Raw genomic sequence first — 27,689 nt, 5'->3', positions numbered from 1 at the left:
AGATAGATAGATAGATAGATAGATAGATAGATAGATAGATAGATAGAGTCCATGTACTATTGGCTGAGAAAACACTGGATATGGAGTCAGGTCTGTCTTTGCCAGACTAGTTGTGTGACCTTGGACAGTGACAGGAATGAATGTGTTTACATTGTACTTTTATCTATGGGTACACACCCATATGGGAGCAAGTAAATGAGGTATCTATATACTCTAGCTCACTGGTTTCTAACTTGATCCTAGGAAGCAGGAGTGAAACTAGAAGGGGGGAGGGATGCAGAGAAGGGGGTGGCATTTTCTTTGTGTGAATCATAAACTTAGGGTGGTCCTGATAATTATTGGATGTTATTAACCCCTGTGTATGGAGACTATAATGTCAACCTCATAAAAACAAACCATGAGAGTCACTCAAGGGAGTTAAAAGATGGTTGTTAATGTGTTTGATCCCATCTTATTCCATAGCTGCTTAGTGATGCAAAATTTGTTCACCTAACATTTCATTTTTATTTTTGATAGTTATGAATATTCAGTCAAAACTCAAATTTCAATGTATTTGGATCACTAACTTTGTTAAATTGTCATAGAATCTTTGGGCAGGAGAAAAAACCCTTGAGGCATTATAAATTATCTGTTGAATTGAATTGAAATTGAAATAGTGATTTCATACTGTTTTGTTTAGGTTAGGTTGATATAAATTGATTGTATCTCAGAGCAATATCACACTATAAACCAATGGCACAGTAGACATGTGTCTCTCCTGAAAACATCCAAGTATCATTTCAACCAGCATCCATCACTGAGAGCTGCATTTACTCAACTTGCAAGACTAGATACAAGGACAACTACTTTGTTTCCCCGATAATAAGACACTGTCTTATTATTTTTTTTGGACAGAAAAACACCAGAGGGCTTATTTTCAGGGGAGGGTTTATTTTAATGAACATTGACAGCAATTTTAATAAACAGGTAAATGTGAACAAAAAATGTACCTTTATTCAATAAGCAAATCACTGGGGAAGAATAGAATGACGCGCTCACTGCTACAGCTCTGATTGGATGCAGCTCGGAGCGAGGTATGCGTTTCACGGGTGGGGGGGGAAGGGGGGGACGGTGCATACAGAGGGTACCGTAATGTAGTGTGTAGCGCAGGGGATCACCTTCACTACAGTAGCAATCTCAATAGGGCTTATTTTCAGGGGAGGGCTTATTTTAGAGGAATCTTACAGAGTAAGGGGAGGGCTTATTTTCGGGATAGGTCTTATTATCAGGGAAACACGGTAGGTAGTGCAGTGGATAGAGCCCAGGCCCTAGAGTCATGAGGACCTGAATTCAAATCTAAACTCCAATACTTACTAGCTGTGCAACCCTGGGCAGGTCACTTACCCCAAATGCCTCCCAAAAAACCAAACAAAAAAAAAAAAGACAACACAGGGCAAGTAGTTCTGTCAGTCAATAAATAGACAACAAACATTTATTAAGTACCTACTATATGCCAGGCATTGTGCTAAATGATGGGATTAAGAGGCAAACAAAAGATAGCCCCTGCCCTCCAGGAGCTCAGTTTAACGGTGGGGGGGGAAGGGGGGAGGGGACGACAAAAAGCAAACAAATCTGTGCAAACAAGCTATGTGTAATTGAGAGGGAAGGAACTAGAATTGTGAGGCTGGGAAAGTCTTCCTGTATAAGATGGGATCTTAGTTGGGACTTAAAAGCCAAGGAAGGCAGTGGACAGAGATAAGGAGGGAGAGCATTTCAGGGATGGGGGACAGGCAGAGAAAATGCCCAGAGTTTAGAGGTGGAATGTCTTGTTTGTGGAACAGCAAGGAGATGGGGTAACTGGATTGAAGAGTGGACGATAGGGAATACCGTTTAAGATGGAAAAGGTATTAGGAGATCAGATTATGATGGACTTTTAATGCATTTTGTATTTGATCCTGGAAACACTAGGGAGCCACTAGAGCTTTTTGGCAGAGTTGGAATCCCCCCGCCCCAGGTCTTGAGATTCCCAAAGCCAGCACTCTTTCTATGGTACCACACTGTCTGTAGTAATGAAGTAACCCAAGTAAGGAGATACTCTAACAAATGGACATAGGACAAGGAGTTGGAAGTGACCCTGTGCTCTTGAAGCTTATGCCAAAGTAATGGGAAGGTGTCTTCCATTATGGGAGTGGTGATAGATTTTGTTTGCCTTCCAAATATCAAGCTAGAATCTGCTGCTCATTGCAGAAAGTTTGGCCACTTGGTAAATTTTTTCTGACCTCCACTATTTATTAAAACCATATACTACAGAAAGCAAGGAGGTGCTATAATCTACATTAGGAAATGACATACAGGAGTACCTTGTTTTATTGAACTCTGCAGATATTGAGATTTTTACAAGTTTTAGGTTTGAACACCCTGTATCTGTTGGTGCCATTTTTCAACAGCATGTGCTCACATTATATCTGTTACATTTTGATAATTCAAGCAATATTTCAAACTTTTTTTCATTATTTACATCTGTTATGGTGATCTTTGATGTTACTGTAACATTGTAATTGTTCTGGAGTGCCACGAACTGCACCCATATAAGATGGAACTTAATGTGTGTGTCCTCACTGCTCCACTCTCCCTATTCCTTGAGACACTACAATATTGAAATTAGACCAATTAATAACCTTACAATGGCCTTCGAGGGAGGCAAATTTCATTGTCTTATTTAAAGAAATTGCCAGTCACCCCAACCTTCAGTAACACCATCTTGATCAGTCAGCAGCCATCAACATTGAGACAAGACTCTCCACCAGCAAAAAGATTACAACTCACTGAAGGCTGAGATTATAGCATTTTTTAGCAATAAAGTATTTAATTAAGACACATACATTTTAATAGTATAGTGTAAACATTAACTTTTATGTGCAATGGGAAACCAAAAAATTCATGTTACTCACTTTATTGAGATAGTTGCTTTATTGCAGTGGTCTGGAACCAAACCTGCAATATATCTAAGGTATTTCTGTATACATCAGTGAAATCAAGGATCCCCAAAATATCAAGTTAAGTAACAGCTCTATATTACTGAATGTAATAATTTTTACATTTCAACTGGAAAGATGTGTGTGAAAAGTTCTTATTTTGGGGTTTTAAAATGGAAATGTATTTCAAATATGAAAATTCAAATTGTAAAACAGTATATATTTGTATATATGTACATATATATATTTGATTAAACATATTTTCCAATGACTCATAAATTTATTGATGAAATAAATATTTACCTAACCTTTGGGGGAAAAACACACTTTTATTATAGTAGACAATTTATCTTACAAGTCATTATATATTCCCCCCCCCCCCAAAGAATACATAAGTACAAATAAATGCAAAAAATCCTCACAAATACTTTAATAAGATACATACATTTTATACAAAATGGAATTCCTCATTCAGAGTCCCAAAATGTAGGGAGACCCTAAAAATGTAGCAGAAGCACTTCCGCACACTGGTTCAGAAGTATAGTTTGTGCAGAAATGTTTCCACTAGATTCATAGAGTGTTACTTTGATGAAGACTCATTTGGTCAATTGTTTAACAGTCTGCAGCTCTTCAACAGGCTCCCACTTTTGGTTAATTGTTAAAAGCTATTAAAAGAAAACACACAGAGGGAATGTTATTTCAGAAAGAGCTCCAAAATAAGAAACTGCCTTTTATAATTAACCATTTCTGAAATGCTCACAAGACATTGTACTTAGCACTAGCACAGAAATGTATATATCTTGTTCCAAAAAGAAATCCAAAATTTGTAATAATCTAGAGCTTATAAGAAATTGTGCATAATAAATCAAGATTGTAAGAAGAAATGTGGACAGAAAGAGCTTCATGAGATACATTTAGAAGAACAGAGAGGCTTAAGTTCGTTGCTTCTGACAGATATAATCATGTTAAGAGATGACAGAAATTCAAACAGTCTCTTTTGCTTGTCTGTTACAATATCACTGAGAATTATCTCAAAATTGGAAATGAGTAAAACAAAAATCATTTAAAGGTAAAGTTAGAGTTCAGTACATATTGAGATGGGAAATGCTTCAAAATGAGTTAAAATCTTTGGCCACAAGAGGTTCAGGGTTTAACTTTTTTGTGACCTGTGAACTCCATTGGCTGTCTCATGAAACCTATGAATTCCTTCTCAGAATGTTTTTAACTCATAAGATAAAATACATCAGATTACAAAGGAAACTAGGTGTACTGTAAATATGTATTTTTTTTTAATATATATATATATATATATATATATATATATATATATATAAAGGGATGCATATGTTTATACACATTTATATTCCCTAAGTTAAGAAACTCCTGACCTAAATGGATTATATATGAAGATATTAAAGAATTTGGATAAATGAAAGCAGTCACAGGGGGAAAAAAGTTTTCTCAATAATATGAGCAATGCAATTGAAAGCAAAACTTTAATTGCATTCCTAGGTATATACCCTACCCATGGGCCCCAAGAAAGACAATGATTAAAAACAAAGGTCTTATGGGCACCACAATATTTATAGCAGATCTTTTTGTATTAGCAAAGAACTAGCAACAAAGTAGATGCCTTTTGACTAGGGGACAGCTAAACAATATTGCTGAGCTGTAAGAAGTAATGATCATGATAAACACAGAGAAGCATGGGAGGAGTTATAAGGAACAGCAAGGAAACAATATACATAATGGACAAGAACAACAATGTCAAAGGAAAGAAAAAAATAAGAGAAACTGAACTATGCAAATTATAATGACTAAGCTCTGCCAAGGCAGAACTATGAAAAGCATCTTCCTCTGATTTTTAAACTATCCATCTATTTGGTAATTGAGGTTAAGTGACTTAACCAGTCATACAGTTAGCAAGTGTCAGAGGCTGGATTTGAACTCCAGGGATGGTGCTTTATGCATTGCACCACCTCACTGGCCCCACCTATTTGTTTTAACATTCATTTTTTTTTAAGTTTCAGTTCCAAGTTTTCTCCTTCCCTCTGACCCCTCTCCCACACATTGAGAAGGCAAAAAATACTGTACCTATTATACATATGAAGTCATGCAAAATATTTCCATATTAGCTATGTTGCCAAAAAAAAGGGCAAGAAATAAAAAGAAAGTACGCTTTAATCTGTACTCAAGTTCACTGGTTCTCTTTCTCTACAGTAGAAAGCATTTTTTCATCATGAGTTCTTCAGAATTGTCCTGGAGTAGCTAAGTGTTTCATGGTTGATCGTTACATTATTGCTATTACTGCTGCACAATATTCTCTTGGTTCTACTCACTTTACTTATTCCTACAAGTCTTTCCAGGTTTTTTTAAACCACTCCCCTCATAATTTCTTATAGTACAATTTCTTCCATCATAATCAAATACCAATCTTTTCTGTCATTCCCCAAATGACAGGCATTCTCTCAATTTCCAATTCTTTGTCACCATAAAAAGAGCTGCTACCAATATTTTTGTACATATAGGATCTTTTCTTTTTCCCTGCATCTCTTTGGGACACAGACCTACTACTGGTATCACAGGGTCAAAGGATATACCCAGTTCTATAGTCTGTTGGGCATAGTTTCAAATTGTTTAGAATGTTTAGACCAATTAACAACACTATCAACAGTGCTCAGCATGTCATTTTCCTTTTCTGTTATGTTAACCAATCTGATGAGTTTTATTTGTCTTAATTTGTATCTCTCTAATCAATAGTGATTTGGAGTATTTTTCCATATAACTATTGATAACTTTGATTTCTTCTTCTGAAAACTGCCAGTTTCTATGATTTATCAATTGGGAAATGGCTCTATTTTTATAAATTTGGTTCATTTCCCTATATATGAGAAATTTGCTATAACTTTTTTCCAATTTCCTGCTTTCCTTCTAATTTTGCCTACATTAGTTTTTTTGTGTGCAAAACCTTTTAAATTTCATATAATCAGAATTATCCATTTCACTTCCTGTGATCCTATTTCTTGTCTGTCATAAAATCTTCCTTTATCCATATATCTGGCAAGTACATTTTCCCATGCTTTCCTGCTTTGTTAATGATATCACCCTTTGTCAAAACTGTATACCCATTTTGACCTTATCTAGATATACATTGTAAGATGCTGGTCTATGCTTATTTTCTGCCAAAGATACAAGTCTGGAAAGCATTTCCAGACCTATACCTTATTTCTTAGTATTTCTAGAGAAACTGAAGGCTTGAGACAGGGAGATATACTTGTCTTTAAAAATTTGAAAGGAGGTTACCTTAAGAGGAACCAAATTATTCCCCTATAACTAAGCAGTAGAGAGAAGAATGGGGTAGGTCAGGAACACAGTCAGACAGATTTAGCTTCATGTAAGAAAGAACTTTCTAACCAGTATTTATTTAACAATAAAATCTATTCTCCTGAAGTAGTAAGATTCCCACAAGTATATTCAAGAACAAGTTGGATGATGATCTCAGAGAAGCTTTAGAAAAGATTTCTCAAGTAGGTGAGAATTTAGATTAAATGACACCCAAAGAGACCTTTAACTCCACAGATCTCATTTATCCTCACAGGAATAATGTTTTCTCTATGAAATAGTTAGAACTATGTTACATTATTCTTTATTTGGCACAAGACAGTTATAACACAGATTTATTCATTGTTATTAATTCTTAATCTTATTTTGTTTTAAAAAATCCTTATACTTTGGGCCCAACTTGACTAGTCAGGTTATTTTATCAGTACCTTTTGAGGCTGGGAAGGATTCACATTTTCCCATGGTTCTGGATTTTTCTGTCTGTTGACGCTAAAAAATAATTATGAAATTAGATAACATTGTGACATCATAACCTCAAGATTTTTCATTTGAAAACTGACATAGTTCTACTTTGGGAACATTCAAGATGCATTTAATCTATCTTATGACACTGTTTGCATAGAATTGACTTAGTCAAGAACTGCTAAAATCACTTAAAGCAACCTCTGGTATTAGGTTCACACATTTCAATTCATCTAGAGATTTATTAGACAATGTGTGGCCAGCTACATATCTTAAGACAATTCCTATCCTATTCTACTGTAGAGCTCCGCAGGGGCAAAAACCGAGCTCACTCCCTCTAGGTAAGCAGTTTTCTTGTTTTCCCTTCAGCTGAGCAGACTATTGGTAGTTTAAACCAAGCACTAGCCTGGGAGAACAAAGAAAGGGAAACTAAGGGAAAGTAAGATTCCAAAGAGGGTTGTATATGATAGCTCCAAATTCCAACCTGAGAATAAATTTTAATTAATAGCTTACTGAGTAATGCATCAGGAAGAAAAATATTTGTAATATCTTAAAAATAAAATGGAAAAATACCTTACAATTGAAATCATTATTTGATTATACAATTCTCAATATTGCATTTTTTGAAAATCTTTTTTAAGTTTAGAAATTGAAAAATAAAATTCAAACTTGTGCCCCATTTGAAAAGTCATGGACTAAGAGATATTTGTAAAAAAGTTAAACTAATGAATTTCTTAGTCAATTTTTTATCCTTATGATTTTGAAAAATTTCCCCAGCTTTGATTCCATGTCCAGAAACTGCTATTCTCACACCAGAAAGAATAAATAAATAAAGCATTTGTTAAGCTATTACTTTATGTGCAAAACGCTGAGAACGTATATTCAAAAAACAATCCCAGCTCTCGTGAAGTTCATATTCTAATGGGGGAAGACAAGACAAATAAGAAAATTGGGCAACTTTTCACAATCCCGATATCAACCTAAAGACAATAACCGTCTCCCAACCATATCCCCGTTTTACTTACATCACATCAGTTTTAAAAAGCGAATATATGGACATGGATGCTGCTCCAATTCCAGCAATACTCACAAATGTGATCAAAGGAATAAGCTAATGGACAAAACATTGTAAAAGAAACATTTTCAGATGACTTTAAAATATTAAAGACACAATAGTAAACTTTGCTTATTGTAATAACGTAAAAAAAAAAATGCCAATACTTACTTCTTTCTTTTTCATCATGAGTTGTAAGAAGTTCATGATTGTGACTTTTGGGATGATGGTCTGGAACAAAGAGGCCCAGTTACTGGTCAAATCGTAGCTGATAATCCCAAATAAGTACCTGCATCCAATGCCCATAAAAGGCAGTCCCTACCCACCCACCGCTCCCCACCAAAACAAATACGCAAACAAAAGAATGGAATAGTCTCAAGATTTCCAATTGCAGCCGAGGATGGATAAAGCGACCCAACCTTTCCCTACCAGAGAGGACGACCAGGTGTTTGAACGAGGGTTGCTAAAACTCAGAACCGTATCCAGGATGCTTGCTGCCTCTAGACTTTATATACCGAAGATTACGCCTCCGGAAGGAGGATGGCCAAAGCCCTAGTCACGTAAGACCGAGGCTGGTCACTTAATTTCATTTCCTAAAGGGCACTTCCCCGTCTCCGCCTCCCGGGACTTTCTTTAGGTTTTTGAGTCCCTGGGCATAACTAGATCGAATATACTTAAGATTAAGTATTGGAGAGAGAAACTAAATTTAGTCCCTCACGCCCCCTGCCGGAAACTGAATAATGCCAGGTGAGCGGCAAGCGAGATCTAGGTAAGGGTGGAAGGTGCCCTTGCCCATCTCTTCCCAACCTCAACCCTCCAGCCCTCTCCAGCGCGCGCCCGCTGGGGACCTAGGCTTGGGTGCTTTAGCTTCTGGAATGGATTTAAGGAGCCCAGGAGAGTGTGGTGGGAACGTGAGAACTGTTTTATTATATTGTACAGCAGAAAAAAGGGAAAGTAGGAGATTCCTTGGATCGTGAATGGTTTGAAGCCAGTGGAATCTGATCAATCAATCCGTCAGAAAACTTTTACTTAGCACCTACTATATATCAGACTTATAGACATACAATGTGTCAGACACAGGCTAAGAGCTGCGGATACAAAAAAAAAAAAAAGTCAAAAGACTACCTCTGCCCTCAAGGAGCTTACAATCTAATGGGTGAGACTACATACAAATATATACCGAGCAAGCTATATACAGGATAAATAGGAAATAATTAACACAGGCACTGGAATTAATAGAGATTGGGAAAAGCTGCCTTTAGATGGTGGGATTTTAGATTGGGACTTAAAAGAAGCCGAGGAGCTCAGTATTTGAGAGAGGAGGAGGGAGAGTGTTCCAGGAACTGAGGACAGCCTTAGAAAATGCCCAAAGATGAGAAATGAAGTGGGTTTTGTTTGTTTTTGTGGAACAGCCAGGAGACCAGTGTTACCTTACTTGTCAGGGAGTAAGGGGTGAGCAGACTGAAAGGTAGGAGGGGGTTAGGTTATGAAGGGCTTTGCATGCCAAAGAGAACATTTTGGATTTGATCCTATAGGCAAAAGGAAACTGATGGGGTGCTAAACTCCTTATACCGCATCAAAACCACTGGAGTTTATTGAGTAAGAGAAGGAGGGATAGAATACGATCCAATCTGCTTTTAGGGGAATCACTTTAGTGGCTTGAATGGAGGATGGATTGGAGTGGGGAGAGACTTGAGGCAGGTGGATCCACCCACACTTATCTCAGTAATTCAGGTGTAAGGTGATGAGGGCACCAGAGTGGTGGTGGTGGCATCCTCAGAGGAGAAAAGGAGGTGTATTTAGTAAATACTGCAAAGGTGAAATCGACTGGCCTTGGCAACAGTTTAGATATAAGATATTGTGAAGAATTCAAGAGAACTCCTTTTTTTGCAAACCTGGGGGAGCGAGGCGGTAGTGTTGCCCTCTACAATAATAGAGAAGGTAGCAGGTGGGAAGTGTTTGGCATGAAAGATCCTGTTCTGATCAGCGGGTGGAATTTGATCCATCTGTCTAATCGGACTGATCTTTCTAAGAAAAAAATGTACAAAATATTTCTAGAGCTACGGATGAAACATTCTCTCCACTTCCATATAGATGTAAAGGACTTAGATATTTTTGGACATGGCCAATGTAGAAAGTTGCTTTGACTACATGTTTGTTGGAGCTTTTTTTCCCCCTCGTGTTCTCAATGGTAGAGGGTGGGGACCGTGGGGGTGGGGGGAGGGGGCAGTGCTCAGCATCTCACCTCTAGTTAGGGTCTGAAGCTGGTGTAAACTCAGGTCTTCCTGATTCTCGGCTCAGCACTGCCACCTAGCTATGTCTGGACGTGATGGCCTCCAAGGTTCCTTTAGAACCTAGCTATAAAACCCAAAGATCAATCAGTGATCCTAAAACCAAGATAGTCTTCCAAAGTAGAAATATAATGAATATGTTCAAAGCTACAGCTAAACCTACATTTAAGGGAGAACAGCTTCCCTAAATTTTCCTACATGGTCTCCTCTGTCTGCCCTGCTTTTCAGCTTCTTGTTGTGGTTTGTCTATTGCCCCTTACATTGTAAGCTCCCTGAGAACAGGTGAGAATAAGGCCTGCTTATTTTTTTTTATTTGTATCCCTAGCACTTAGCACTGTGGTGACGGGATTGGGGGCATTTAGTAAGCACCTAATTAATGTTTATTGACTGATATCTCCACCCCAACTTCTCACCAGCTGTGTAATTCAACTAAGTCCATTTCCCACAGATATTCTCCATTTCCCTTTCACACTCAAAAGTCAGGCCAAGCACCGTAGCTTTTTAAAAGCCCTTTAATGAATACCATGTAGGTTCTTTATTGGTGTATACAGTCTCAAAGTCTGGGAAGTGATTAAGAGGGAGGGCAGGTTAAGAGAGAGATGCACTCTGAAGCCCCCCCCCCAAAAATGTTCTATGCATGTACAAAAATATTTCTAGCTTTTTTTTTGAAGTAGCAAAGAATGGGAATTTGAGAGAATGCTCATCAATTAGGAAATTGATGAACAGGTTATGATATATAAAATGAGGAATACTATTTGTGCTAAACTCTTATCAGTGTAATGACCAACCACTTGCAGAGGACTAATGCTAAAAACATGCTACCTAACTTCTAACAAAGAGGTAGGCCTATTTTTTTGGACTTGGACAGTGTGGAAAGTTGTTTTAATTGTAATTCCATTTAGATTGTAAATTCCTTGAGGGCAGAAACTATCTTTTACCTCTTTTTTGTATCCTCAGTGCTTAGGGAAGAGCCTTGAACATAGTAGGCCTTAATAAATCTTGATTGATTTCCCAGTCACAGATTTTATAGGGTCTGAGGCTGTATGTGAAGGAATCAGATCTTCCTGATTCCAGGCTCAGCACTCCCCGCTGTGCCTCCTACCTGTGACTGGATTTGATGACTCTTAAGAGTTGGATCCTATGATTAATCAATAATCCCTAACAGCAATGTGGTCTTCCAAAGAAGAAATATTTAATAGAGATAGCTAAGGCTATGAATGAATACATTGGAAGCTACAACTAAACCTCCATTTAAGAAGTGAATATAGCTCAGAGTTTCTCATTTCTCACTGGGCCACACTACTTTGGGCCTTCTGGGACTTTCCCTCCCTGACCCATTGTTGGGAAAACCTCACCATCTAGCAAGAGGCCATCAGCCTTGAGGCTCCACATCATTATCACCCTCTGTCTCTCCAATTATAGGGTACAACCATGAACTCCAAAATCCCAATGAGGGATCGTGCGTGGCTCAGGACTTCTTTCTCACCTGGCTGTACTATTTTGGGACTTGACTTTTTCTACATGTTCCTCATATCAGATATCTTCTCCTTCCCTCCACCCCTGCTTCTCATCGTCCTTTTATATGATGTCTCCCTCATTCAATTGTAAGCTCATAAGAACAGGTACTCTTTTTTTTATCTTTGTATCCCCTACTTGGCACTTAGTAGGTGTTTAATAAATGTTTATTGACAAATGACAACTCCACCCTAACTTCCCACCAGCTTTGTAATTTAACTGCCTACATTTGCGTATTTTCCATTTCCCATTCACACTCATAATTAACAGCAAAACACAATAGCTTTTTTAAGGCAAAGCTCTTTAATGAGTTTTTTTTAAGCCATCTTGGTTCACTGCCTGTGTAATCAGAGTTCCCAAACCCATTGGTAGGGAATTCTCTCCCCAAGTGATGGAGATAGTGTCCAGGCCAGCCCTGAGGGTTAGACCCTGGTCTGGGGCAGCAATTGCAGTCTCTTCCAGCCCTTCACTATCTTCAGGACTTGCAGTCTCTGTGCATTTTTAACTTCCAGCTTTGAGAGAGAAAATAAACAATGTCCTTCAGTTTGCTGAAGAGAAAATAAAACTCTAGGAAGAGGCCAGTGTGAGAGGAGTTAGGATTCTCCCTTATGCCCTTCTCCTTAGCTTGCTTTGGGGCATTTCCCCTTGTGTGAAATGTGGGATTCTTTCTCAGTAGAGCTGAGTTACCTCTCTCCCAGTGTGAGAGCTCCTTCACTCTGTATTGTCTATTATTTTTCTATGTATACTTTCTCTGATTTCTGTTTTCCCACCAACTTGGATAAATGGGATTTCTTGGCTATCTGCTATGTGTACGTTCATTATGGAACTAGTATTTGGTGAGAAGAGACTCAAGCCTTGGATATAAAGCTTAGGGTCCTCCTTTTGCATTAAGAAAGTTAGAGGCCAAAGCTACAGTGGTAACAACTTTGCCCTGATCTAGTTTGGAAGCTAGCTATAGTTTGAAAAGTTTCAAACTCTTCTCTACTCTTTCTGGGGCCAAAGGGCTCTCTTTTAGGCTATGAAGGTTGGAAAGACAGGACTTGTAAATAACTGAATATGAGGGAAGAGTGATGAATTTGGGAATAATAACCCGCTTGGGAGCTTTGGTGACTAAGAAGAAGAATTGTTATGCTTTCAACAGAAATAAGAAAAAAGGGGAGAACTTAAGGAGACAAGATAATGAGTTAAGGTTTTGGACATGTTGAGTTTATGATGTCTTATAAGACATTATAAGATATCTATAAGACATTTAGTTGAAGATATGACAGTGGAGGCCAGCGGCTGGACAAATAGATGAGAGAACATTTGTATAGCTATAATAGTTGAATCCATGGGAGCTGAGAAGATCACAAAGTGAAATAGGATACAGAGGGAGAAAAGTAGAGGACCTAGGTCAGAGTCTTGGGGGACAGCCATAGTTAGTGACTGTGGAAGTCTGATAGTATTTAAAAGCTGTTCTCATGAAGAAGAATGCTCACTTTTGACCAAACTGAAGCCTAGAGAGGTTAAATGACTTGCCCCAGGTCACATAAGTGACATGGCAAAATTGCAATTTCCTAAGATTCTGAAGACCAACACTTTTTTAACACACTATACTGTCTTCATTCATTTAGTTTATTCCTACCACATTTCTGAATAGAGAAGATACTTATTAATGAGGTTGCCTACTTAAGGGCATATTTTGAAAATGGACATAGAGCAAGTAGGTGGAAGTGACTATAGGTTCTTGATGGCTATGCCAAGTAGAAGCTAAGAAAATCTCTTCTATTAGGGGCCTAGTGATAGATTTTGTCTGCCTTTCAAAGATCAGCCTACATTCTGTGTAGCTCCATCACCAAAAGTTTAACCAACAGGTGATGAATTTTTTTTGGCCTCCACTATTCATTAAAACCATCTACTAAACCACTAGTAAACCAGGAGTGTTTGTTGGCCTCTGCTATTCATTAAAGCCATCTACAGGGTGGATAGGTGGCACAGTGAATAGAGGACTGGCCCTGGAGTCAGGAGGACCTGAATTCAAATCTGGTTTCGGACACTGAACACTTACTAGCTGTGTGACCTTGAGCAAGTCACTTAACCCCAATTGCCCTGCCTTTCCCCCTCCAAAAAAAGAAAAAGCCACCTACAGAGGGGCTGTGATATGCATTAGGAAAGTAGTAAGTATGCACACCAATGAAATAAAAGATCCCTGAAGTATGGAATTAGCAAGGAATAGATGCAATTAATAATTTTTACATGTTGGCTTTCAATTGTGCAGAAGATATGAGTAGAAAGTAGTTACTTAATTTTATAAAATCCATTTCAAATATGAAAGTTCATATATAAAGCTGTATATATATATCATTAAAATTTTTTCTAATGATTGATCAGTTCAATGATGAAATAAATATTTATCTAATCTTTGGAAAAAACTAAACAGTGCCATTTTATTATAGAATATAATTTACCTTACAAATCATTATAAATATGCCCCCCAATTCAATTTAATGAAAGAATACATAAGTACAAATGTATGCAACATTTCTTTCTCATGAATATTCTAATGAACTAACATTGTATATTATATAAAATTCAACTTTACAACAAGACACCAAATATGAGAATTTTGTTTTTGGACTAAGTGGATTTTGTTAAGCTTGCTACTTCCAGGGCAAATGGAATTTCTCATTCAGAGCTGTAAAATGTAGGGAGCCCCTAAAAATGTAGCAGAAACACTTCCGAGCATGAATTTCAGTAGTCTAGTTTGTGCAGAGATGTTGCCACTAGATTCATAACGTGCACTTTGCAAGGAGAGTCTTGTCACTTGGTCAACTTTCTGACCTTCTGTAGTTCTTCAACAGGCTTCCACTTCTGGCTAATTGTGATAAGCTAAAAAAAAAATCATACATAACATCAACAGCATGTATTAAGTGCTTACTTTAGGCCACACATTTACTACACTATACAGAGAAATATATTCAAAAAAAGAAATCCAGTATCTGTAATGATCTAGAACTTGTAAAAATTACCCATAAAGAAACCATAACTGTAAGAAGAAAATAGCACAATTAAGAAGAAATTAGCACAATTAAAAACTGCCTCTTGGTTGCTGCTAGGTAGCGCAGTGAATAGAGCACTGGCCCTGGAGTCAGGAGGACCTGAGTTCAAATCCAGTCTTAAATACTTACTAGCTATGTGATTCTGGGCAAGTCACTTAACTGTATTTGCCTCAGTTTCCTCATCTGTAAAATGAGCTAGAGAAGGAAATGGAAAACCACTCTAGTATCTTTGCCACAAAAATCTCAAATTAGGTTATAAAGAGTCAGATAGAACTGAAACAACTGAACAACAAATACCACTTTCTTGCAACATTCTACAACAAATATTATTAAGTACCTGGTTGGTGTGCACTTATAACAGAAGACAGCAGAAGCCACCATGGGTTCATTCAGAGCTGTGATGACAAACTAATTTCATTTCCTTTTCTGAAAAGGTTGCTAAATCTCAGGAATACTACAGACTTCAGCAAGACATTTTGATCTAGCATCTCACTACATCCTTATACACAAAAGAGAAATATTGGGGAAATGGTAGTAGAGTTTGGTAGCTTGATAGTGTAATGTTAATGGAATAGGAAGATCTTCTCAGTACATTAATAGGCTTACGTAACCTGCTTTGAGCTCTGGCCCAGCTCACAGCTGTGATACAGTCTGAGTCACATGGAGCCCAGTGTGAGAGGAGCTTTCCCAACAGAACAAATGAAACAGAGCAGGAGAGGCAGAGCAGAGAGAAAAAGGAGGAATTTGCCTAGGGGAACTTGTTTGTGGGGAGGCCTAACAGAAAGAATGCTTAAGATGTTGGTGCTCTCTGGGTTAGTGATGAGAACCTTGCTAATCTTACCTCCTGGTATCCTAATAGTGATGTTCCAAATAAATTGTTTGGTTTTGCCTTTGAAGAAGAGAGTTTATTATATTTTATGAATCTACCCTGGAAATGTGTATGCAAATATTCATAGCAGCTGCTACAGGTATCACATTGATGTTATAGATAGTTGGTTGAGTAACTATAACCAGTTTTAGTAATGAATTAAATATAAAACTGATGGGTTTTTTTAAGTGATGAGTTTTCAAAGTTTTGTATCCTATTACATCCATTTTTACCAAGGTCTAGGATAACAAGATAAAAGTCATTCTAATCCAATCAGAAAAACAAAGCAGGGAGAGATAGCTCATTTGATATGACAGAATCAGTATTTCTAAGATGACTTGAACAAGATGAAACTTAATAGGAATATGTGTAAAAATCTACCACTTCAATCTATTACTGCAGAGCTCCAGTGATGGAAGAGACTACTTAAGATATTCATTTGAAAAAGAGCCAAGTTTTAATTTAGAAATTTAAGGAATCAATGTAATGTTGCTGCCAGGAAAGCAAATGTTCCAAAGAAGGTATAGTATTGAGAAACTATCATGATGTAAATGGAACCATAAATTAATGCCATCCTTCTGGGCTATAATCTGACAATTTGGAATGAGCCAGAAAATGCTATAACAAAAGTGGAAGGATTTTATTAAGTGTAAAAAAAACCCTATCAATATAAAAAATATTTCAGCAAATTTTTAAAAATAAAATATGATTTTTAATGCATTATAAAAGTCACCTTCCCTTAGAGCCACCCATTAAAGGCAACCTATTTTGCAACCTGACAGGAAGAATTTACCATATATATATATCATATGAGACAAGGTAGAATATGATTAAGGACAAAGGAGAGGTGGAGACCCAAAAAAAAGTAAGCCAGGAAAATTTGAAGACGGAAAGATCACTGTCTGCTGGGAGGATCAGAAAAGGGCTTTATGGAGGCAACTCAGGCATTGAAGCGTATTTCTTTGAGAATTTAGGGGGTTCCAAGGATGGAGATGGTCTTTGCAATGTATAGAAGCAACAATATACAGGAGCTGAAGAATGTAGGATGAGAATGGAGAATAGCTGGTACATTCTCTAGTATGACCAGAAGATTGAATGCAGGAGAATAGTAAAAAAAATAACCCCAGAAAGATAGTTCAGAGGTTGATTGTGGAGACCTGAATCGTCAAACTAATAAGCTTATATTTTATTCTCTAGGAAAATAGGAAAACACTGATGATGTTGTTACAAGACGAAAGTGATTAAGAGGACAGACTACATTTTTAACTCTTTGATAAAAACATGAGTAGGGAACAGGCAGGTTCTTACATAGCAACATAAGCAGCTGCAAAAATGAATAAGGCATACAGTTCAGAGAATTTGCTACGTTGTTGAGTCTGTTCATCTTAAAAAGGGATTTGACTCAGTAGGACAAAATATAGTCTTATCCTCTCTTTAAACACACTATATCTCGCACAAATTTTTAAAAATTACAAGATCCCATGGCAAATGTGAACTTTGTTCACAGATTCAAGTATCAATATCAAATGAGTAAGAAAAAGGAAAGACATACTCACCATTGAGTCCCAGGCTCTAGGGACTCCTCAGGGAGACCCATAAGCACTCAACAAAGGAGCAAAAACCTAATCTGGGGGGGGGGGAGGGGGGAATTGCAGTTATCAGAATTATATAATCAAAATTATGACTTCAATGGAAAGATATTGCTTTCCCATTTTATTTTTAAGCTGTTACAAACATCTTTCTTCCCAATGTAATATCAAATAATTTAGCTGCCAATGGAAATTTATTCTCACCTCAGGATTTGGTGCTACTATATGCCCCTTTTGGAACATGTAAAGGAAGAGGCAATGAAAAAACACCCCCTTTCAGTTGTAGACCATTCGTGACCTTATTTGGATCTTCTTGGCAAAGATACTGGAGTGGTTTGCCATTTTCTTCTCCAGCTCATTTTTCAGATGAGGAAACTGAAGCAAATAGGGTGAAATGACTTACCCAGGGTCACACAGTTAGCGTCTAAGGTGAAATTTGAACTCAGAACTTATAATAAAATATTCCTATTACCCAGATGATGGCACTGATTGAATCCACCAAAATGAGTCTCTTGACTTCAGGCCCAGCACTTTATCCATTGCACCACCTAGCTGCTTTGGCTTAATGTTTATCAAAAGAACCTAAAAGTATTCAGGATATTAGTTAGATGTTAAGGAGGGTTCAAGGAGAGTGGGAGGTAGGAGCTGAGAATCTTTGAGATAAAAAGAGATGCAAGGGCTGCAATCTGTGTCAGCAGGAGGAATATGCATAAGAGTGAGATCATGGTTTCATTCAGATATTTGTTGATAACTATTATTAAGTTTACAATTAAAAGTGCTGCTGGGAAAAAAATATTAAATATTTCTGATAGTCTTCTGACATCTAAGATATATAGGTAACTAATGGAAATGTCTAAGACCAAAAGCCACGTTCCAAAAGGTAAATGGTCAAAGGACATGAATGAACAGTCCTCAAAAGAAAAATTGCAATTTATAGTCAATTGTGTTAAAGAAAGAATGTTCCAAATCACCACTATGAGAAATATAAATCAAAGCAAAACTTTATAATGAATTGTTTACCTCTCACCCAGTAAATTGGCAAAGATGACAAAAAATGGGAACAATCGATGCTGGATATATTGTAAGAAGATTAACACATTAAAGCACTGTTGGTGGAGCTTCAAAGAGCTCTAATAATGCTGGAAAGCAATTTGGAATTATGGAAATAAAACAACTAAAGTGTCAATACATTTGGACCCAGAAATGATACTGCTAGGCATATACCCCCTCAAGTAAAACAATGATAAGCAAAGGTCCCATAGACACTGCAATATTTACAGCATCCTTTTTTTGTATTAGTGTAGCAGCAAGCACCCTAGTGTACCCAGGATGGCTGCTAGCACAGTTTCTTAGATCTGCTTTTCTAAAGGAAAGCAACTCAAAATGGGTTAACAATCTTACTTTAATCAATCAAACATATATCATTTTACCTAGTTCAGGGGGGAAAAGTCAGCAATCTGAACTTCAGAGAATACAAACCAGTTACAAGCAGATAGAGAAACAGATCAGCAGACAGGCTTCCAACTGTCTGACCATTACATCCATACGTACTCAGTTACCAGAGAGGGAAGCACCAACATCTGGGTTTTCAAAGCAAGGGGGGTCAACAGCTGCCCAGAGTCTGGTCACATCGCACAACTCTTCTCAAAGTGAGCCCCAAAGCAAAACCTCATATGAGAGGTGTATATATAGCCTTCTCCTGGATCAGAAAATGTCACAACCCTCTTGACCCACTGCCCAATCACATAGCAACAAGGTGTGGGGATTCTTGAAAAACATGCCTCCTGCCACAGCCTCCATGTGACCACATTCAGCCTATTAGGGGGCAGAGTATATTTTCAAATCTGGGAAGGTTCTCAGAGTCACTTAAGCCTATCAAAAGGCCTAGGGGCAGGGCAGGGAAGATCTTCAGATTCCTATTACCATAACAATTAGCAAAGTTACTGTTCAGTTGTTTCAGTCATGTCTGACTTTTCATAATTCCATTTGGGGTTTTCTTAGCAAAGATATTGGAGTAGTTTGCCATTTCCTTCTCTATCTCATTTTATAGATGAGAAAACTGAGGCAAAAGAGGCTAAGTGGTTCACCCTGGGTCACACAGCTAGTAAGTGTCTGAAGTGGGATTTGAACTCAGATCTTCCTGACTCCCTAAATCTAGGCCCTGCATTCTATGCACTATACCACCTAGTTGCCCTGTTCAGAAGAGGACGGTTAAACAATATTGCTGAGATGAAAGAAATGACTAATATGACGAATACAGAAGAACATGGGAGGAATTATATGGAAAATTGTGTTGACTTATTGATTTCACATTTGAAGGATCCTAAGTTGGAGAGTAGAAACATGCCCTGAAGAAGGATATTAGAAGATCAAAATTTTTAAAAGTCTAAAAATCTATATCATGAAGGAATCTTGGTTCTTCCTTTTTTTGGGGGGGAGGGAATCTTTTTAAAGGGGTGATCAGTGAATTCTTTCGATTTCGATTTCTATCTCTCCTGGATCTACTTTCCAGGGCAGTGGTTTTTCCAATGAGATATTTCACACTGCCTTCTATTTTTTCATTTGTTTGGATCTGTTTTTTTTTTTTTGTATCCTGATTTCTCATAAAGTTATTAGCTTCCATTTGTTCCAATCTAATTTTGAAGGAATTATTCTCTTCAGTGAGTTTTTGAAATTCCTTTTCCATATGGCAAATTTGACCTTTTAAGGCATTCTTCTCCTCATTGGCTTTTTGGGCCTCTTTTGCCATTTGAGTTAGTTTATTTTTAAGGTGTTATTTTCTTCTGTCAGATTGTTGACTCTCTTTTCATGATTTTCTTACATCATTCTCATTTCTCCTCCCAGTTTTTCCTCCACTTCTCTTACTTGATTTTCAAAATCTTTCTTGAGTTCCTCCATGGCCTGTAATCAATTCATATTTTTCTTGGAAGCTTTTGATGCAGGAGTTCTGACTTCATTGTCTTCCTCCTGTTCCATGCTTTGATCCTTTTTGTCCCCAAAAAAGGATTCCATGGTCTGTTTGTGCTTCCTTTGCTTGTTCATATTGCCAGTCAATTACTTGACTTTTGAGATCTTTGCCATGTAGAACTCTGCTTCCAGAGAAGAGAGCTTTATCCCAAATTGCTGGAGTTTTCGCAAATATCGTCAGAGGTCTGAGAAGGATGCCCTCTCTACAGACACCACACTGGCAAACTGGCATTTCTCACCCCAGGACCACCACTCAAGAAAGTGGCCCTGATCCAAGCAGGTCAAAGTAAGAGTGATTACCCTCTGAATGGTCACTTGGTCCCCCTAAGACCTGTAGGTCAGGAGGTCCTGAGGCAGCCAAGTGGCAGCCACTTTGCCTCTGCCTCCTCTTGACCTGGGGGCAGGGGCCAGACCGCACCCTTCCTTTACAACAGAGTTTCCAACTGACCTTTTACTTTCTTTTGGGCATTTATGGGTTGAAAAGTCTGGAAACCACCACAGATGCTGGTGATTCACTCTCCTGAAGTTTGCTCTAGCTGCCACTGCCTCCCTGGGGCTACAACCATGTGGCTCACAAAGGACTGAGCTTGGCTCCCAGCATGGTGTGATGAGCCCTTTCTGTTGGCCTGCCAGGCTGCCTTCAGTGGGAGATTTGTTTGTCTTTGTCACTTTGTGGGTTCTGTAGCTCTAAAATTTGTTTAGAGTCATATTTTATAGGTATTTGAGGTGGTGGTGGTGGGAGGTCACAGAATTTCCCGCTTCTACTCTGCTATCTTGGCTCTGCCTTGAATCTTGGTTCTTCCAGTAGCTCAATGTTTAATCTCATGAACAGGGCATTTAATGAAGAGAAAAAAAAAACTTGGATGGCAGAGTATATCTCAAAAATCTGAAGAAATGTCACCAGGAGAGGGATCAGACAATTTCTGTGCCACTAACTTTACAGTAGGGTAGTCAGGAACATGGGCACACAAATTTTGGTTTCATGTAGAAAATAACTTTCTAACACCATTAGTTTACTTGATAACAAAATAGACTGTCTTGTTGTGAAGTAGTGAGTTCCCCATCACAACAAGTATTCAAAGACAGGATGGATAATGACCTGTCTGAAAAGCTTTAGAGACGACTTCTAAATTAGGTTAGAATGTGGACTAAATGACAACTAAGGTCTCTTTAGACTCTACAGATGTCATTTACGTTCACATTGATTGTAATGTTTTCCTGTGTTGTAGATACAGCATTATTCATTAACTGGAACAAGACAGTAATAAATAAGCATGGGTTTTGCATATGTTTATTCTGATATTCAGCAAAATATTTTTTAAATTTCAGATGACCAAATTCTGCCAATGGAGGCTTCTATAGTTTTGATTTTCATTACTTCTATATATAGTTTTAATATGTTACATACATTTATTAACTCCATTTGCTTAGAAGAATGCCTATAGTTTGGAATTAAATACATTACTTTATAGGATATTTTATCAGTACCTTTTGTGGCTTGTTAGGATTTACATTTTCCCATGGTTCTGGATTTTTTGTCCTGTTAATGCTAAAAAATAATTATGAAATCAATTAGATGACATTGTGACAATCAAGCATATATTAACTACCTACTCTGTGCCAAGCACTAACTAAACATTGGGAATATAAAAGAAGACCCACAAAGAGTTTACACTCTAATGCCATCATAACCTCAAGATTTTAATTTCAAAATTAACACACTGGATAAAGGTACAGGAAACATCTATTAGACAACTGTCTATGATATATAATTCTAGCTGCACAGATCCGACTTCAGGTCAAGAATTGTCAGTAACTTGAAACAACCATGGGTATTAGGTTTACAAATTCTGACTCAAGTAAGTTTTTATTAAACACTTTTTATGTATACTAGCTAAGAACCCTAGACATAACTGTCACCTATCCCTATCCCATCCAGGAATTATTCTGTTGTACTACTAAGCCCAGGTTAAAAACTCAGCTTACTCCTGAAGTAAACATAGTTTTGCCCTTTCTCCCATTAGCTGTGCAGCCTAAGCAGACTGTGGTGGTTAAAACCAAGCACTAACTAGTCTGGAGAACACAAGGAAAGAGAAAGGGTTGTTGAGAGACAGTATAGCCTCTTTAGGGGCAGTTAGGCGGTGCTGTGTAGAGGACCAGGCCAGGAATAAGGAAGATCTGAGTTCATATTTGGCCTTAGACACTAGCTGTGTGACCCTGGGTAAGTCATTTCACCCCATTTGCCTCAGTTTCCTCATCTGAAAACTGAGCTGGAGAAGGAAATGGCAAACCACTCTAGTATCTTTGCCAAGAAAACTCCAAATAAGGTCACGAATGATCTACAACTGAAAGGGGGTGTTTTTTCATAGTCTCTTCCTCTATATGTTCCAAAGAGGGCATATAGCAGCACTAAATCCTGAGGTGAGAATAAATTTCCATTAGCAGCTAAATTATTTGATATTGCATTGGGAAGAAAGAGGTTTATAACAGCTTAAAAATAAAATGGGAAAACAATATCTTTCCATTGAAGTTATAATTTTAATTATATAATTCTAATAACTGCATTTTAGGAAAATCTCTGTTAAGTTTAGACAATGAAAAGTGAAATCCAAAATTGTACCCCATTTGAAGAGTCATGAAATAAATAATATTTATTAAAAAGTTAAACTAATGATTTCTCTGTCTTTTTTCTTAATCCTTCTGATTTTAAAGGCTTTCTACAAATATGAATCTGTCCAAAAATAGCTATTCTTACACTAGAAAGAATGAATGAAGAAATGAATAAAGTATTAAGTGATTACTATTATTAAGCAATTTGCTAAATTGATTACTGAGGGTACAAACATGTAAGGAAATTCCAACTTTCAAGAAGTTCACATTCTTTTTTTTGCTTTTTGGAGGGGCATTTGGTGTTAAGTGACTTGCCCAAAGTCACATGGCTAGTAAGTGTTAAGTGTCTGAGGCTGCATTTGAACTCAGGTCCTCCTGACTCCAGGTGGTGCTCTATTCATTACACCACCTAGCCACTCCTAATAAGTTCATATTCTAATGGGGGAGACAACACATATAAAAAAACTGGGCAACTTTTCAACCCAATGCCAATCACAAATATACCAGTTTTACTTACATCACATCACTTTTGGAAAGGGAGTATAGACACATGTAGGTTGCTCCAACTCCAGCAATACCCACAAATGTGATCAAAGGAATAAGCTAATGGACAAAAAGTTGAAAAGAAACATCTTTAGATGAGACTTCTAAATGTTACATGATACAGAATAATAAGATGCTCTTACTTTAAATATTGACATACTGTATTAATGTAAAAAAATGACAATACTTACTTCTTTCTTTTTCATCATAAGTTGAAAGATATTCATGATTGCAACTTTTGGAGCAGTAGCCTAGAATAAAGGAGTCTGGTTATTGTGGGTTTTCCTCCCCTTTGGTGAGGATGGAATTGGTGATTGAAGGGCCCAGGGCAAAGCTCTGCATTGTACTCAAATAGGAATCTGAATCCAATTTCAGTAAAATGCAAGCCTCCAATGACCTCTCCCACTCCTGCCAAAGAGGAAAAACAGACAAACAAAAACCCCAAAGCAAACAGAATAATATATCCTGGGTGAAGAGATACAAAAGTTTAAGGAGCAAGTTTCCCTATTAGTGAGGACTATGAGACTCAGAACTGTATCCTGGATGTTGCCTCTAAACCTTATATACTGAAAATGATTTCAATGATCATTGCCCAATATGAACTGGTTACCGATTTCATTTTTAAATGAACTGCACTTCCCCCACCTTGCACCCACTTCTTTAGGATTGAGCGTGGGGCACTCTAGGACCTACTAAATTTAAAACAAAGTATTGGAGACATATAGAGCACATCATCCTGGCAAGGCATGTTGGACACTGAATTATACCAGGTAGACCCAAAACCAAGGTTAAGGTTAGGTAGGCAGTCAAGGTCAAGATTACATAGGCTGAGAATTGCCTTTCCCCCAAACACTCTCTCTTCCTTCACCCTCCTGGGATCCCCACCCCCACCCAGCCCAGTTTCTCTGCCCACCTGCTCCCAGCCAAAGCTTTGGCTCCTGGAATGGGGTTAAGGAGCCCAGAAATGTGGCAGCCAGAATGTGAGAATTGTTTTTTTATTTTGGATAGCAGGAAAGAGGAAAAGTGGATGACTCAAAAAGATGGTGCACTGTGTTCTTGGTTGGCTTGACCTTTATAGGACTAGCTAACCTTTAAAGTCCTTTACAAAAAGATTTATCAAGTTGAATTCCAGCATTTTACACACAGGGAAACTGAAGTACAGAAAGTTGAAGTAATTTGTGAAAAGTTATTTGCAAAAATATTTCGAAAGTCAATTATTGCAGTTTAACCAATAACCTGAATGTTAATAAAGTCCCATTAAAAAAAAAGTAGCCTGACACAGGACAGAGGGCCTGGCCATGGAATCAGGAAAACCTAGGTTCAGGTTTTGCTTCTGATGCATTCTAACAGTGCTATTTGGGCAGATGAATTAACCTCTCTGGGCCTTAGTTCCCTCATCTTTAAAATAGGAATGATAATGACAACATCTACCTCACAATTGTTTTATGAATCAAATGAGTTCATACATGCAGGTTTTTCCAAACTTTAAAGCACCATACAAATGTTGAGCATCACTCAACTCGTTGCTGAGTATGTGTACCTGGGTGGTGGGGGATGTGGTAGTTGAATTTTATTACTCCTTGCTCCTCATCACCACTTCCAGGTTCTCTCTCTACTTCCACCATTCAGTAACCTCTCCTCCACTGAGATATAGATATAGATATGGGGTAATAGATATTACCCCCATCAAAATCCTGGTAGCTGCTATCTACACACCTCCAGGTCTTTCCTCAATGAATTCTGTACTTGGCTTATAATTTTTCTCCTAGAAGACTTCAATATACATACTGACTCTCCTTCAAATACCCTAACCGTTCAGTTCCTCAACCTACTCCCTTCCAGTGACCTATTCTTCCATCCCAAATATGGGCATATTCTTGATCTTGCCATCACCCACAAATGTACTACCTCTATGTTCAAGAATCCCCAAATCCCCTTATCTAACCATCATCTATTGGCTTTTCACCTCTCTTGCCTTCCCTTACCAAACTGTACTATTTGTCCACACTGTGATCCCCAATACCTTGACCCCTCAATTCTCTCCCAGGTCATCTCCCTCTATACTAGCTGCTCTCTCATCTTTTCCCCCATCTCGACCCAATTGGTGAACCAATTCAACTTTGCACCACCATTCTCTCTTGAATCCCTAGCCCTTTTATCATTTCACCCACTGCACCCTGCTAAGTTTTAGCCTTGGATCACTCCCCCTATTCATCCACCTTCATCCTTACACATGTACTACTGAACAAAAGTTGAAAAAAAATCACACAACCATTATGATTAGGTCCACTACAAATTTGTTACATAACCTCAACTGGGCCCTCACTGCTGCTAGGCAATCCTACTATATCTCCCTTATTGATTCATTATCCCACTCTCCACTAAGGTCTTCCAAGTCTTTTCATTCCTCCTCAAATCTCCCATGAGTTCATCTCCCTCCACATTCTTAGCTGAGAACTTTGTCTCATTTGACAGAAAAAAATTGAGGCCATTCTCCATGAGCTCCCTCTTTTCCCCTCTTCCTCATCTCCTTATCACTCAGATATCACTCAGGACTTCTCCCACAATCTCCTCCTTTATCCCTGTCTCACGTGATTAGGTGGCTTTACTCCTTACTAAGGCTAACCCCTCTCTACCTGCTCAAGAGATCCTAGTCCATCTTCTCTCCACCACCAGATGACCTCTCTCATGGCCATTCTGTCACTTATTTTCAATCTCTCTCTAGCAACTGGTTCCTTCCCTACTGCCTACAAATATGCCCATGTCTCTCCCATCTTGAAAAAACCCTTACTGGATACTTCAATCCCCACTAAATACTGTTTTATATCTCTTGTACCCTCTGTGGCTTAACTCCTTGAAAAGACTCTCTAAAATAAGTGCCTTCCACTTCTCTTTCACCTTCTTCTTCACCCCTTACAATCAATTTGACCATATCATTCCATTAAAACTGTACCCTCCAGGATTACTAATGATCTCTTAGTTGTCAAAAGCAATGACCTTTTCTCAATTCTCATTCTCTGTAGCCTTTGACACTGCTGATTACCGTTTTCTCCCCTAAGACTCTCTTCTCTAAAGTTTTTGGGACACCACTCTTTCTTGGCTTTCCTCCTACCTTTCTAATCATTCCTTCTCTATTTCCTTTGCTGGATCCCTCCAACCACAGGTGTCCCTCAGGGTTTTATTCTCATCAATTTCCATAAATTTAATTACCATTTTCTATGCTGATGATTCTCAAATCTACCTCTTCTGCCCTAACCTCCCTGCTGACTGTAGCAGCAAGCACCCTAGCATACACAGGATGGCTACTAGCACAGGTTCTTAGATCTGCTTTTCTAAAGGAAAGCAACTCAAAATGGGTTAACAATCTTACTTTAATCAAACATATATCATTTATCTAGTTTTAGGGGAAAATATCAGCACCCTGAACTTCAGAGAATACAAACAGAAGTTACAAGCAGACAAAAAAAAAATACAGAGAAACAGACCAGCAGACAAGGTTTCCAATTGTCTGACCATTACATCCATACCTAGTCAGTTACCAGAGAGGGAAGTACCAACATTTGGGTTTTCAAAGCTGGGGGGCTCAACGGCTTCCCAGAGTCTCATCTGGCCAAATCACACAACTCCTCCCAAAGTGAAACCTCACATCAGGGTATGTATAGCCTTCTGGGTCAGAGAATGTCACAACCCTCTTGACCCACTACCCACTCAAAAAGTAACAAGGTGTGGGCATTCCTGAAAAACCTCCAGCCACAGGCTCCATGTGACCACATTCAGCCTGTTAGGTAGGGGTCAGAGTATATTTTCAAATCAGGGAAGGTTCTCAGATTCACTTAAGCCTATTAAGGGACCAAGGGGCAGGGAAGATCTTCAGATTCCCATTCCCATTACACTGACCTCCAGTTTCATATCTCCAGCTGCCTTTCAGAAATCTCAAATTTAATATTCAGTAGACATTTTAAGTTCATCCAAAACCAAATTAATCTTTCCCCCTAAACTTTTATCTTCTCCTACCTTCTCTACTCCTGTAGAGAAGCACTATTCTCTCAGGCTCAAACCTAGGAGTCATCCTCAATTTCTCCCTATCTCTCACCTTTCATATCCAAGCTGTTGCCAAATCCTGCTGATTTTGCCTTTGCAACATCTCTTGAATATGCCTCCTTCTCCTCCTCTGATAATGCTACAGCTCTGGTCCATACCCTTATCATCTCATGCTTAGGCTATTGCATTAATCTGTTTGTGGGTCTGTGTGCTTCAACTCTCTCCCAACTCCAGTCCATCCTCTATTCAGTCATCAAAGTAATTTTATTAAACCACAGGTTTGACCATGTTACACCCCCTCCTCCCCATTCAGTATTCCATTGGCTCCCTAGGATCAAATACAAAATCCCCTGTTTGGCATTCAACGAAGATAGATAGATAGATAGATAGATAGATAGATAGATAGATAGATAGA

General features: G+C 38.1%; 3 protein-coding genes across 4 annotated transcripts in view; 1 reads left to right on the top strand and 2 right to left on the bottom strand.

Moving 5' to 3' along the window:
• The window catches only part of GATM (glycine amidinotransferase), a 501,978-nt gene that overhangs the window by 336,334 nt on the left and 137,955 nt on the right, over positions 1 to 27,689 (top strand). The window lies entirely within an intron of this gene.
• LOC138175492 (normal mucosa of esophagus-specific gene 1 protein-like) lies at positions 3,361 to 8,393 on the bottom strand. Of its 2 annotated transcripts, none has more exons than XM_069105950.1 (5): positions 8,242 to 8,393; positions 7,984 to 8,043; positions 7,784 to 7,869; positions 6,725 to 6,785; positions 3,361 to 3,619 (listed from the first exon to the last, which is right to left on the bottom strand). In XM_069105950.1, the coding sequence occupies exons 2-5, from the start codon at positions 8,017 to 8,019 to the stop codon at positions 3,551 to 3,553; spliced, it is 252 nt and encodes an 83-aa protein (XP_068962051.1). In that variant the 5' UTR covers positions 8,020 to 8,043; positions 8,242 to 8,393; the 3' UTR covers positions 3,361 to 3,550. The 2 variants fall into 2 exon arrangements, with proteins under 2 accessions (XP_068962051.1, XP_068962052.1); XM_069105951.1 differs by having other exon boundaries at positions 8,232 to 8,383.
• On the bottom strand, positions 14,418 to 23,460 carry LOC138175322 (normal mucosa of esophagus-specific gene 1 protein-like). Its single transcript, XM_069105699.1, has 4 exons — positions 23,425 to 23,460; positions 23,208 to 23,293; positions 21,569 to 21,629; positions 14,418 to 14,486 (listed from the first exon to the last, which is right to left on the bottom strand). Exons 1-4 carry the CDS (start codon positions 23,458 to 23,460, stop codon positions 14,418 to 14,420), a joined length of 252 nt encoding a protein of 83 aa, XP_068961800.1.

This window comes from Petaurus breviceps, unplaced genomic scaffold (assembly GCF_028583685.1).
Source record: "Petaurus breviceps papuanus isolate PSGF00001 unplaced genomic scaffold, PetGlider_PUasm1.0 77, whole genome shotgun sequence".
In the NCBI taxonomy this organism is placed as follows: domain Eukaryota; kingdom Metazoa; phylum Chordata; class Mammalia; order Diprotodontia; family Petauridae; genus Petaurus; species Petaurus breviceps.
This window is presented reverse-complemented; position numbering and strand designations above follow the sequence as displayed.

Coding starts and splice junctions, on each gene's coding strand:
- LOC138175492 (XM_069105950.1), bottom strand. CDS start 8,019: ATGAACTTCTTACAACTCATGATGAAAAAGAAAGAA. Junction 7,870..7,983: donor TCATGATGAAAAAGAAAGAA/GTAAGTATTGGC, acceptor TTTGTCCATTAG/CTTATTCCTTTGATCACATT. Junction 3,620..6,724: donor ATCCTTCCCAGCCTCAAAAG/GTACTGATAAAA, acceptor TTCTTTTAATAG/CTTTTAACAATTAACCAAAA.
- LOC138175322 (XM_069105699.1), bottom strand. CDS start 23,460: ATGAATATCTTTCAACTTATGATGAAAAAGAAAGAA. Junction 23,294..23,424: donor TTATGATGAAAAAGAAAGAA/GTAAGTATTGTC, acceptor TTTGTCCATTAG/CTTATTCCTTTGATCACATT. Junction 14,487..21,568: donor ATCCTAACAAGCCACAAAAG/GTACTGATAAAA, acceptor TTTTTTTTTTAG/CTTATCACAATTAGCCAGAA.